This window comes from Thermobia domestica, chromosome 7 (genome assembly GCF_964235325.1).
Source record: "Thermobia domestica chromosome 7, izTheDome1.hap1.1, whole genome shotgun sequence".
NCBI lineage: Eukaryota > Metazoa > Arthropoda > Insecta > Zygentoma > Lepismatidae > Thermobia > Thermobia domestica.
In genome coordinates this window covers 295,319,767-295,333,646 of record NC_137460.1, presented here as the reverse complement: position 1 = coordinate 295,333,646, position 13,880 = coordinate 295,319,767, and the positions used below count along the sequence as shown (strand labels likewise).

The 13,880-nt window shown below is 37.5% G+C and overlaps 1 protein-coding gene across 1 annotated transcript in view; it reads left to right on the top strand.

Annotated features, from left to right (window-relative positions):
- The window catches only part of LOC145691072 (tRNA (guanosine(18)-2'-O)-methyltransferase TARBP1), a 79,477-nt gene extending 67,967 nt beyond the window's left edge, over positions 1-11,510 (top strand). The window contains exons 10-11 of the mRNA XM_081766728.1: positions 3,436-3,572; positions 7,797-11,510. Coding sequence (XP_081622854.1) covers positions 3,436-3,572; positions 7,797-7,983 — 324 coding nt within the window. The 3' untranslated portion in view covers positions 7,984-11,510. The remainder of the gene's footprint in view (positions 1-3,435; positions 3,573-7,796) is intronic.
- The last annotated feature ends 2,370 nt before the right edge of the window (positions 11,511-13,880 follow it).

Here is a 13,880-nt window from a genome sequence, read left to right as displayed (position 1 = left end):
AAACTGACATTCAAAGCTCTATAGCTCGACTATGGTGAATGATAGAGCTAATGCGGCATGGTCACGTCAAAGACACCGAAGCTGCTGTATTCAAAAATGCTTAGGTCGAGATCGTGCAATTCGTGCACAAGGGATTCCCCAAAGGAGCATAGGGATTCCCGGATAATCTGTCAAGAAAGATGGGTCGAAAAGGATACGGATGAATAGCTGTCCCAACTGCTAGCAATAATGCGTCTGTACTAAGTCGATATCTCGCACAAGCACAAAATGGCGAACAGTTTTATACGTGCCATGTGTGGTTGCATAACGCGCACTAAATAAGAATGGGAAACATGAAAGGAAAATGTGAATAATTTAGTACAAATGTTAAATACATGATATTACGCTGTCCTATCATTGAACACACGCATTTAATAAAAGGCAATAGTCATGAAACGTTCTAAAATGTTGTAAAAGGATCACACTATTAGTCTTTCTTCCATGTATTGTTGTCATTGAAAACAAATAAACAAAACTGAGCGAAACAACCATAATGCAAAAGAGGTTGTTTCCTAAAAACAAAAGTCACAAGAATGGGAATAATGTCTTCAATCAACATTTTACAGCAGGATTGAATGCAGCCAAGAACATCATCAATTACCTGTAAACGAGACAAATCTCCCAATTATCCTACAATAGGTGATGGACATGGCGTCCCTCTACTTCAACACAGGCGTTACAGCGTCGCAGTAAGATCTGACGCATCCGCTGTAACAACCCAGGATTTGTTCTTATAGTATCACAGACAGCGAGTATTCGTGCTAAGTTCTTCTGCGTTGTCTATAGACGTTTCATAGACAAGTGTTTTGACATGACCCCACAAGAAAAAATTAAGTGGATGCAAATCTGGGGAACGTGCATGCCAATTACAAGGACCACCTCTTCCAATCCATCTGTCACGAAACGTTTGATTCAAATACTCTCGAGCACTAGCTGAAAAGTGGGCTGGGGCGCCATCATGTTGAAACCACATCCGTTGACGAACACCGAGAGGGACATCCTCTAATAACTCTGGAAGTATGTCTCGCAGGAATCTCGTATACTCTGGTGCAGTTAATCGTGGTGGTAGTAAATATGGACCTATTATCTGATCACTGATAATACCCGCCCACATATTTATGGCGAATCGGTCTTGGTGGCCCCTTTCCACAATTGCATAAGGATTTTCGTCTGCCCATACATGACTATTGTGACTATTAAATATCCCGTCTTTCGTAAAACAAGCTTCGTCGGTGAAAAGCAGGTAGGAAGCAAACTGTGGATCAATTACAGAGCGTTGGAGAAACCACTCTCAAAACCGAACGCGAGGTTGAAAGTCAGTTGGACGTAAGGCCTGAACCCTCTGCGGGTGATAGGGGTGTAACTGTTGCTCGTGTACTACTTTCCAAACAGTATCTTGTGCTACTCCCCTTTCATGTGCTACTTTCCGGGTACTTACTGTTGGGTCTTGGGTGAAACGGTCAAGCACTTGTTCTTCAAAGTTCGGAGTACTTGTGGTTCTTCGTCTTCCTTGGTCGTAGTATTGAGGTTGTAAATTCCCCGTGTCTCGTAAGCGTTGAAAAAGTCTGGCAAACATAGTATGGGCTGGATGTCTTCTTTCTGGATAGTTCAGTCGATATAACCTATTAGCTTGTCGACTGTTGCCATTTGCTTGACCGTATGCAAATATCATGTGCGCAAGTTCTGCTATCGAATACTCCATTTGATCTCACATTCGAACAAGCAAAGCACAAACTGCACTAAGGAACTCGTACGCTACGAACAAAACCACATGAAGAATGACCTTCCACCTTCCACAACACCTTCTAGTAGGGTTGTCTTATACTTTCCTTACCTTCGATTGTTTTCTACGACAGAAGGAAGAACAAATGCTTGTGATCGAACCTGCAAACTGTGGTGTACTTCAGGTGATAGCACCGTCTGTGAAAACAAAATATCTTCTAAACGATAACAATACGACATGTTAAGCATTCTAGACAAAATCTCGGAATTAGTCCTGCAAAACATCGGAAGCAGACGTCCTGATAAATTGTTTTTCCTTGTTCTTTTTCAATGTTCGGGTAACGCACATTACGGCTAATGATAAGAAACGGATATTTTACTGTTGTTCTCTGGCAGTGGTCAAATTAACATGGGATGGCGGAAAAATCCCCCTCTCGTAAAAAGTATCCTCGGCTCGTATCATCAAATGAAATAAAGTTTCTGCCTGGAAGAAAGCACGCATATCCCCCGGTTTTTCCCCTTAGTTTTACTTGCTTTCAATGACAAAACTACATGAAAGGAAACAATGATAGTGTGATGTTTGTACAACATTTTAGTACGTTTCATGATTATTCCCTTTATTAAACGCGTCTATACGTACAATGAACAGGACAGTGTACTATCATGTATTTACCATTTGTACTAAATTATTCACATTTTCCTTTCATGTTTCCCATTCTTATTTAGTGCGCGTTATGCAACCACACATGGCACGTATAAAACTGTTCGCCATTTTGTGCTTGTGCGAGATATCGACTTAGTACAGACGCATTATTGCTAGCAGTTGGGACAGCTATTCATCCGTATCCTTTTCGACCCATCTTTCTTGACAGATTATCCGGGAATCCCTATGCTCCTTTGGGGAATCCCTTGTGCACGAATTGCACGATCTCGACCTAAGCATTTTTGAATACAGCAGCTTCGGTGTCTTTGACGTGACCATGCCGCATTAGCTCTATCATTCACCATAGTCGAGCTATAGAGCTTTGAATGTCAGTTTCCCACGCTTTCGGCACCTTGTAGCTCCGAAATTATGTACGTTGGACAAAAGTTTATTTGAACTTTTTTTCTTGTTTCCGTGTCAGGAATCATCCCTTAAATTTTGTAACATAGTCACGCGGTCACCCTGTATATATTTCAATATATATATGAATACAATAGTTCCAAAACATCGGTTTTCTGCATAATTTAGAGAGTAGTGTCGTATTCTATTACCTGAAATTCAAATCGAGTAAATTGGAGTTGTCTGTTTCAAATTGTGTTGTGAATCGAATCGTTGGATGAATTAGATTCACGATTTCTAGGCTCAACTTCTCAATTATTACAGAAAATGTGCCTGAGATGCACTCTAACGTACAAAGGCTCTTTTAGTTATTGTCGTTTTATAAAGTTCATGAGATAGCATTTTACTGTAGACAATACTTTGATAATCTGTTTCTATCTTATTAGTTGATTAACCTCGTGGAAGGAAAGTTGCAACTATGAGAAGTCACAATTGAAAGGAACAATTCAATCACACATCTTTTTATTTAATATTAATAATAATATGTGTCTTGGTGAAAGTAGTACTGTACCGATTGTTTTATGACGTGAAAGATTGACAGTTGGTAACAAAAAATAATTTTCTATTTTCAGGTGAAGCCGCATCTGTTACCAAAATACCTTGAGGAGAAGAAGCGTGAAGGGTATCAGTTGATTGGAGCAGAACAAACAGCCAATAGCGTTTCTCTCACGCAGTTTACGTTCCCTGTCAAGAGCCTACTTTTATTAGGGTTAGTCATTCTTATTATAGTACAGTTTCCGAATCAAAGGTTACAAAAAAGCTACAACTTGCTTGTGTTACTATCACAATCTAGTCAGCAGCAGATTTTTTTTTTTTATCTTCCTTGAAATTTGAAATCTTGCAATTTCCACTTAGATTCAAACCTCTATTTTCATCCAAAATATTTTGCCATATTAAGATTGTGTACGAGACAGAGCTTAAAAGAAGGAAAGAAAAATGTAGCATTAGTTCCTGTTTCAACTATGGAGTCACTACAATTAAAATAATAATTTTAAAAAATCTTTAAATTATTCCGAAAATCGTAAAACGTACTTGAAGTGCTTGAAAAGTTTTCCGTGAGGAATAATTTTGAGAATATGTAATCTCCAGGTCGGTGCTCTCATATCGGACCAGCTGTGATTGGACAATCTCTGCGTCCATATACTTAGCATCTTATGACAGTTGTAATTTCATATATTTTTATGAAAGAAGAAAACAAGCGATTTTTCTAATTTCACACACCAAATCCTTTATAGGTGTGAATTCTAACGCAAAGAGTGCAAAAGTGACTGACTGTATCGGGACTCGAACCTGGGGTGCCAAGGGGGCCCGGAACCCCCAAAGCTCATGTGGGCCCCTCTACTGTATTTGTGAATATGCAATATTTGGCATAATTTAAGTGCAATTTGTCTTAAAATCTTCATATATATACCTTCTGCATCTGAATGCCCCCCCCCCCCAATTTACAGAGAAATCGGCGCCCTTGCTCGAACCCCGGACCTCTGGCATACCGTGCCGATGAGTTAACCACTACGCCAGCTTCCCAGAACAGCCATTCACTCTTCAGGTCGGTGCTTTCAATCTCGGATCACGAGATATGTACCACAAGCACAGGTATATGGACACAGGATTGTCAAATCACAGCAGGGGTCTGTGATACAAACCACGCGGTACGAGTGGAGAGCACCGACCGGGAGAGTGAGAGAGTAAGTGGCTGTTCTGGGAAACAGACTGAGTGGCGTAGTGGCTAACGCATCGGCATGGTATGCCGGAGGTCCAGGGTTCGAGTCTCGGTCCAGTCAGTGACTTTTTCACTCTTTTCGTTTTAATTTTGAGAAACCTACAATTTTCTTCACCGCATCTTGATAGTTCCTAGATGAGTTGTGAGATGAACTAATTACATATTTTTGAAAACGGTTCGCTAGTCCACAACAAGCATTTATCAGTATGTTCACCACAAAAACCGTTATATAAACTGTAATGTCAAAGTCCGTATCGGTTGACCGAGATAAAACTGTAATATCCATAGTCACTGATAAAAGTTCAGCTTAGGGGAAATAATACTGTAAAAAACATGTTATTTATAGATAAATGTCACAAGGGCAACGTTATTAAAAACACAGATTCGAACCATATACGAAATCTATAATTCAAACATACTGTGTAATGCATCATGTCGAACAAAACCAAAGTGTTGCCAGATTTTAATCACTATTGCAATATAGATGCAGGTCTAATAATAGGTAACTCGAAATTATTTTTCAGATTCAATCAAGAATTTCTGGTTCTCATAAAAAGAAAAGAAAGAAAAAAAAAACGGTTGAACAGTAGTTTCTTTTCTGAATATGGAAAATGTTATTTTATATAAATAATTTTGTATGTAGAAAAACATACGTTTAGGTATTCCTGATAGAGACAGGTCATCACGCTTCGCACACATTACATGTTCTTTATAATATCCTTCATAACCTGTGTTGGTAGCATTATATTTGCAGAAAACCTCAAAAGTTCGTCAATTAACGTTAGTTCATCTACAAAATAATAAGTAATTTGTCAGTGCTTAAAGGAGATTTATGATTGGTTTGAAAATAAAGCTCGGGACTAATTCTTGAGGACGGCTGACAACTCCTTAAAAAAAAAAAAAAATAAAAAATAAATAAATAAAAATAATAATCTATAAGATTGGAATGTGCTGACCTGTCATGTATATAACTAGCAAATGCTCCCCACGTCTTACTGCAAGAACTTTTCATTTAGAAAATCTTCGGAACTCACTGTCTCGCATGAATTTCGAATGTCTTAACTTAGTAATAATGTAAGTAAAAGGCTAATAGTGACCGCAAGAAACAAACCACATCACTAGGAAGTACTTTCGAAGAACATCGTCTTTATCTTCAGCCTAGGCACACTTCGAAACCGATTTAAACCATAGGAAAGAAATTATGGATAGGTAAATCTTAAAAACAATTTTAAAAATATGCGAAACAAAAATTTTTTGTCACTAGAAATAGACATATGTACCGTGTCATGCGAAAACGAACTAAGCGCCACTTTCATACTTTTAAGAAAATTACGTATAAAGGTTGATGTCGAACATAAATGTAGCCGTAATGAAAAGTGAAATTATGTTTCTTTTTTTAGAAAGGTGTTGGTTTTCCTCTCTTTTCGATTGTGCAAAACGTTCTAATGCATATCAGGAACCAATCGTCGCATTTACGTGGATTTTCAAAGTTTGACGCTTAGTTCATTTTTGCATAACACGGTACATATGTTAATAGTAATTCACTTGTCACTGTTTGCTGTTTATATTTATTATATAAATAAAGTGATTTACTATTAACATACGTCTCAAAATTGATGTTAACTGGTTATTAAATGCTTCATAGTCCAAATGTTAACTCCATATTCACCACCTCACCTGTAACTGAAAACGTCATTAAATCATAAATCAATGAATCCACACTACGAGATCCCTTAAAACACCCCACATCTTCAGCGAAGAAATGCTGAAAGTTATTGCCTATAAAGGTCATGCAACCTACTTAAAATTTATCATATTTTGATACAGTATTCAGTATATTTTGTTTAAGTTTCCTGATAATCTCCATTGTTTATTGTTGAAATTGGTCAACGATAATCAAGAAAAGAAGGGTATGTTCCCCTTTATGTTGAACTTCCTTATTTAAGGAAGGCAATAACTTAATTTTCACCGACAATTTGAATCAACATTATTCAATTCTCATGCAACATTTCATGAAGACAAAACTATCAATTTTTATTACACGTACAGAATGCAGTATATATGGCGTACATTTTCTTTTGAGTCAACCATTCTCATTCTTTAGACTGGAAACTATAAGTCAACTCTGAATTCTCCTGCCAGCCCGGATATATATATATATATATGTTTCACAAATACAAAATAAATAAATATCGATGCAATACAGAGTATATTTTCTTTGAAGCTCCCCAGTCTTCCCCACTGCATGGAGTTAAGATCAATCAAGTAAATTTACTCCTTTAAAAATTAAATTAAATTAAAATTATAAAAAGTTATTCCTGGTTGAAACAATATATTATTTGAGGCTTTCCATTGCGTAGGGTTAAAATTAGCCGAGATAGAGGGTTAAATAAATGCTCTCGGTAAAATGTTTATTTAGTCTTGGGACCGCGGTAGAGCGTTCACCTCTGGTATATGGGGTCCCTGGTTCGATCCCAGCTCTTGCCAAATGAACTTTGTAATGGACAAACACTGTATGGGGATTTTCTCAGGGTTCTTCCGTTTCCTTCCACTTTCTTAATTTCTCTCATTTCTCATCATCACTGTCTTTGGCCTAGCCGGCATAACCGTGGGACGTAAAACTCAAAGATTTCATCGCGCCAAGTGAACTTTGTAGTGGACAGACACAGTGTGCGTGGGTTTTCTAGGATTTTTCCCATTTCCTCCCACTTTCTTCATTCCACCATTTCATCCATTTCTCATCATCGCCATCTCCTTTAGCGAAGCCGGCATAGGCGTGGGACATAAAACTGAAAGATTTCATTTTTAATTTACTCTTATGCTTGATGTAAAACTATATTCCACACTAACGTCCGTAAAAAAATATATTCCATTTCGATTCAGTGTGGCGTACATTTTATTTGAGGCGCTCCAGTATACTTACAGCTTCGGTTAAAATCATTCAGAAACGAGTGAGTGAATACCTTCCTCTTGCAAATAATATATGTATATTGTGCTATAACTTGCGGAAAATATTACTCAGTGACCTAGAAAGTAAGATGGGTGGCCATAACTTTTCGAACAGACTGTACATAAATTTTCACATTAACTTTAAACTGCTTTGCAATTGCAATAAACCAGTCCAAATTTGAATAGGATTATGTAAGAGAAAAAGTACCCTCTCTGTTGAAATCTCGCAATATGTTCCCATATTTGTTGTTTTTAATTTTTCAGGAATGAGAGGGAAGGAATTCCACCTAATTTGTTGCCTCTGTTGGATGTATGTGTAGAAGTGCCACAACAGGGTTTGATTCGTTCGTTAAATGTCCACGTCACTGGCGCCATCTTCATTTGGGAATACGCCAAGCAGCACCGCGTGAAGAGGACAGCACAGCAATCAGACATCGCTTATAAATCTTGACGGAAAGAATACCAGTTGTAAGAATTGTAAAAGTGTCTTATTTCATAGTTTAACATAATCTTCATGTTGAAACTTTTTGAAAGGAAACTGGTAGGATTGCTATTTCTATGTAATGTTTTATTCTAGGAAGGAGGTCGTATGAGAATTATTTTCTTACTTTTTACATTAAGTTTTTAACTTTGTTAGTAGGAGACGATATGTTATTTTTTTATCTGTTGCAAATGTGTGTATGGCTTGCAAAATAATTATGTACTCAAATTTGAGTACAAGACGCTCTAAATTACCTTCCTCTGTTGTTATCCATGATTTCCGGGGTCGCTAGTAGTCAAGTAGTTGCATTCGTACTTTCTGCGTGCATTGTACATATTTATATAATTTAAATCCCGAGTAAATAGAAAGGTGTTCGTTCTAGTGTGGTTATACTTCAATGGGTGAAAATTATATCAGGGCTATCATGATTCATTGGGGAACATTCATTCTGGAAGTGGATTCCCAAATGTCGCTAGAAGTGGTTCAAATTCTACGTTAAACTGCAGATCACGTCTCATATTTTTGGTGCTGTAAGAAGACGTTAAAACTCCAGCTATCAGTCATCTGTTGAATACGGATGATTTAGGTTCTAATCTTAAAGAACTACTACCGGAAGTTAAATCAAAAGTATGATGAGAATTTTGATAGAAATAGCAGCTAACCAATAGAATTTTATAGAAGTGTACAAAGAATCGCACGGGAAATCGTATACACATACGTACAATAAAATACATTTCTTACGGTAGACGATACAAATAAATATTACAGAATTTGCCCTAAATTAAAGTGTTTTCTGTCGAAATCTCTAAAGTTTTGATCCGAAGAACGTAAACATGAAATAACACAGCCACACACATACACACACACACACACAAATAAATAAATAAAAATAAAAAAAATAAATAAAAGTTCTGTTCACCGGACCCCAGTATATGGGTTCGATGTATTTTGTTACACAGAATCCAAATTTAGAAACCCCAGGACGATCGATCTTGTCAATTTTTTGTTATGGGCGAAAAACTTGAGCGATTTTGGATAGGGAAGATACACGTAACATAGCTATACAAACAAAACAAAAACATCTATGCAGTGGGCGAAAAAGCGTGTCGTCCTCATCCAAAATCAACCAAATATTTCAGCCATAAAAAAAAATTGACGGAGTCAATCGTCCTGGGGTTTCGAAAGTTGGAACCTAATTTCAAACGTTTTTGAGGCTTAAGCGGGCTATGTTTCTAATCACAAATATTGATTGCCCTATGTTTGCCCTTGTTTGCCTAGCACTTGATTTCGTTTGCCCAGCATTAGTTTTTGTTTGCCCAACGATAGAAAAGAAGCTGGAACCTAATTTCGTACGTTTTTGAGACTTAAGCGGGCTATGTTTCTAATCACAAATATTGATTGCCCTATGTTTGCCCTTGTTTGCCCAGCATTAGTTTTTGTTTGCCCAACGATAGAAAAGAAGCTGGAACCTAATTTCAAACGTTTTTGAGACTTAAGCGGGCTATGTTTCTAATCACAAATATTGATTGCCCTATGTTTGCCCAGCACTTGATTTCGTTTGCCCAGCATTAGTTTTTGTTTGCCCAACGATAGAAAAGAAGCTGGAACCTAATTTCGTACGTTTTTGAGACTACATGTGATAATTCAAGCGGGCTATGTTTCTAATCACAAATATTGATTGCCCTTGTTTGACTTGTCCAACGATTGCCTTAGTTTGTCCAGCAAATGTTTTCGTTTGTTTAATAATAGTTCTTGTATTTACACATATAGAAAAAAGTTAGATTCCGCAATATTACAATTTGCATACTACAAATGCAGTAATATGATTGTGTCATTGTTACTATTGGATGCATAGTCCGTTCCATAATTTTCCGTTTATGTAGCGCAAAATGGTTGGTTTTGATAGAGAAATATGAGCAATTAATATTTTATGTAGAAAGAATATAAATATTTACAAATCTTTTATTTTGCTTGTAAAGTTTATTAGGCGTAAAAAAGTTTTTGTTTATAACTTTTTGTTTGTTTGTAGGGCAAACAAAAATTTTTGTTGGGCAAACATGGGCAAACGATGGGCAATCGATTTGCATGTTGCAATATTTTATTTTCACACTTTGTGTCAGTGTGAAGTTGGCCCTAAAATTGTTTTTTAAGTATAACTTAGGTTCTATTTGTGGGCAAACAAAAATTTTGGGTGGGCAAACATGGGCAAACGATGAGCAATCGTTCTATATAGAGTTTTAAATTTTATCTCGATTTTGCGGGCAAACTTCACACAGGTCCAATACACGCATAAGTTTTTTACTTCTTTAAGATACTACATCATATCGTACATAATTCTGTGAACTTTATGTATATATTGGATCCCAAACGTAATGGCGAAAAATTAAACTACAGATTCCTGGCAACAAAACAAGAAAAAAATGTTTGTATGACATACAGTTGAGAAATGCACAGGAGCGGAGTTTAGACAGCTTTGAATATTTTGTGAAAGGAACTTCACCACCTGCCAACGGGATAATGATAGGAGCTAGGAATGGGGTTCAGAAACGCTTGAAATGTTACATGTATGTTACATAACCGCGCCAGAGATTCTCCATATGCCATTTAGGGATTCGCTGAATATCTGTACGGTAGAGGGGTAATAAAACGGTGCAGTACAGATGGAAACCATACTGAACCATACTGAAAAAAGTTGTTATCCATGGCACGATTGCACGCACATGTACAATGGGGGTCAAAGCAAAGATAACTTATGATGGCTGCGTAATCTCAGTGGGTATACCAGATACAAACTTGCAGAGAGAGGGTAGAAATAAAAACAAGTATAACTAGCCATGTCCTGTAATGAAATAATAGGCAGAATCTACAACGATGTGCTGTTTTTGTAACGTAAATCTTACACAGAGTAGCACTACAAACTACTAGGTCATACGTCCTAACAATAAACGTACCTACAGAAGATGTTCAAAATGCTGTCCTCCCGCATCTATGTAACGTGCTAATTGTGAGTTTCGAATGCATCCTATTACTCCCGGTGTGTTGCGTAACTATTCACATGCATCTTCAATGCGGTTTTGTAAATCGGCAAGTTACTTTCCCTAAACTGAAGTTCCTTTCTCCCCACATTCGAAGCTGTCTAGCTCCGCCCTTGTCCATTTCCGGACTGTATGTCATATAAACATTTGTTCTCGTTTTGGTACCAGGAATCTGTGGTTTCATTTTTCACCATTACTTTTGGGTCACTCTGTATACAGTGGATATAGTGAAAGCGATATGAGAAGACACCAAGTTTTTATTGCTCCAGGGAATAGCCTTTGAAAGTATAGATAAGGTAAAATGCTAAAGAATATATGTACTGTTATTGAATGTTACGAAATATTATGGTTTGCTGAAGATAAGGTCACGAAATTTCATTTTGGAATTTTAGTAGACACCCTGTAGACCCTCACATTAATCGTCTTCGCTTCCCACACCTGGTTGGGTTATGAAAGAAATGTTTCTATATAAGTCCTGAATCCACAAAATCGTTTTCAGGTATGAGGTAACTTTCGTGAGAATGAGGTAACTGGTGAGGTTTACGTTCATTGGTAACGACGCACCACTGGGTCAACTTTTGGAGGATTGCATTCTATTGCTCCCGCGACGGAGCAATGGCGATGTCGCAAACTCATTACCTACTGCCTTGATAACCACCGAAGGCGATTCTGAGAGTTTATGAAATAGCGTGAACTGAATACGTAAAACATAAGGTGAAAATCCTTGTGCTTATATTCGTTTTTTGGCACCTTTACACTACCGATCTCTGATGCTTTATTACACGTTCACGTCTACCACAATACCATTAATTTGGTTACGTGTGTCGAATCCTCCAATTTCCCCAACGTATTGCATAGTATTAATATTGTCAGTGCGTTACAATAACCTACCTTTCGGATACTTTTTTCGTTCTGCACAACTTCTTTTCACACTGCTTCAAGAATTACAACACTCCTTACGGAGTAATCAATACTCTACTTTAACAACTATTAGTGAAATTTTATAAAAATAAGCATCGCCCAGGTAAGGTCCTAACATGTTTACGGTAATAACGCAATAAGCTTTTAAATTTATATCACACATTTCTTCTGTAAATTTTAGAAAATGCGCTTCCTTAATATATATTTGTACAGCACGTATTTGCCACTTTACTTGAAAGATCGAAGTACTCTAAAAATTATGTAGCACTTCTTTTGGTAAAATTTCAGACATTCAATAAATTCTTCTTTTGTCTTTGTTCTTAAACTAACAGTTATCCTGTTCATATGGCGCTAATTTCATATGCGAAATTTTCTGGTAATGCTCTTTCCATTTTTTGTTCAACCGTTCCTTCCATGCTTCATCCCGTTTTTCAAGTTTTTCAATTACCTGTTACCGCTTTCATGCAATTCAGCATTTCCGTGCGATGTTGCCAAACATAACCCGTTTATAATGTCTTCTGCTTAGGGCTGAGTGTATTTCGAAAACTGCTTGCTCACCAGAGGTTATCAAATACCCCAGAGATATCGACAAATGTGACTATGACATTGTTGTTGCTTTCTTGATTGCCGTCAACGCGTAGTTGAAGCCATCTTCAGTAGACTTCTGAATCCGTACTATTGTGCCACCATCCTGGTAGATTTAGCCTCTGGATGAGCAGCCTTTCCCACACTTTGCCCAGAACGTTCAACAGTGAGATTGGCCTGTACTACTCGGCTCTTATGTATCCTTGTCCTCTCTGCTGAATATGGCCATTTCTGCTTCTTTTCAGACTTCCGGTACTCTCCTCTGGTCCAGACATGTGTTGTACAGAACTGTCAACGTTTCTGCAAGTTCATTTCAACATTCCTTAACGACTTTGGGCTTGATGCCGTCTGGCCTTGCAGCTTTTTGTGTTGTGCATTCTCCCAGGTAGGCACAAATTTAACACCTACCACGTAGTGGGGATTATAGTAAACGAGAAAGAAGCTGCACCTTGGGGACTTCCCTCAGAGCCGCCACTACTCAGTATAATGCACTATACGTGTTGTAGTCCACATCTACTACACTCAGGGCTAGTACTGGTGACACCAAAACAGAGTAAAATGAATCAGATAGCTGTCTATATGAAGTTCAGTAAGAAGTAAAGGACGGGGGGGGGGGGGTAGTTAACGAAAGAAAGAAAAAATCTCCACTCCCCTATCTCTTAATTAAAAGGTGCATGTATGTTAGATATGGTGTCAATTTGGTACTTCTTACCACCACTACCTGTTCCAGTACTACGGGATTCTATTTCCTTTCTTCCCATGCCTAATTTGGGAAGTTCTACAGCATACAGAAAACACAGGGAATTCTCCCCATGTTGACTCTCCTGAAAGGAAAAACACAATCATAGAGCAGTAAAATGAAGGTCTTACGGACTCGTAGAAGGAAAAACAGCAACTAACACCACCATGTCTGCTATATATATGTAAACCTTTAATATGCTGACAAGCAGAACAGAAACACTTTACGCCTATTATTCTTTATTTTGCGCTGTGCACAGCCTCACACTAATCATTTGGTATAGATATATACTAATTCACTCGTGGTCTGGATCCAACGAAACCCAAAACAAGCCACATAAAACGTTTCACTACTTGAGACCACTAAAATAATAATAATATTCTTTCTCAAATGTTTACATGTATATAGCTATCTAAAAAATTCACCCAAGAAGTATCGTGTTTTACTTATAAATCCAAATTCTACAAGCTTAATATTGTTCGCAACGATCCCCTTAATCACTGTCATTTACTGCTTTATTTTCGAGTGCCCCATAAAATGTCGTGAAAGTTCTTGAGATTTTCTTCTTTCTACTAACGATGGTAGAA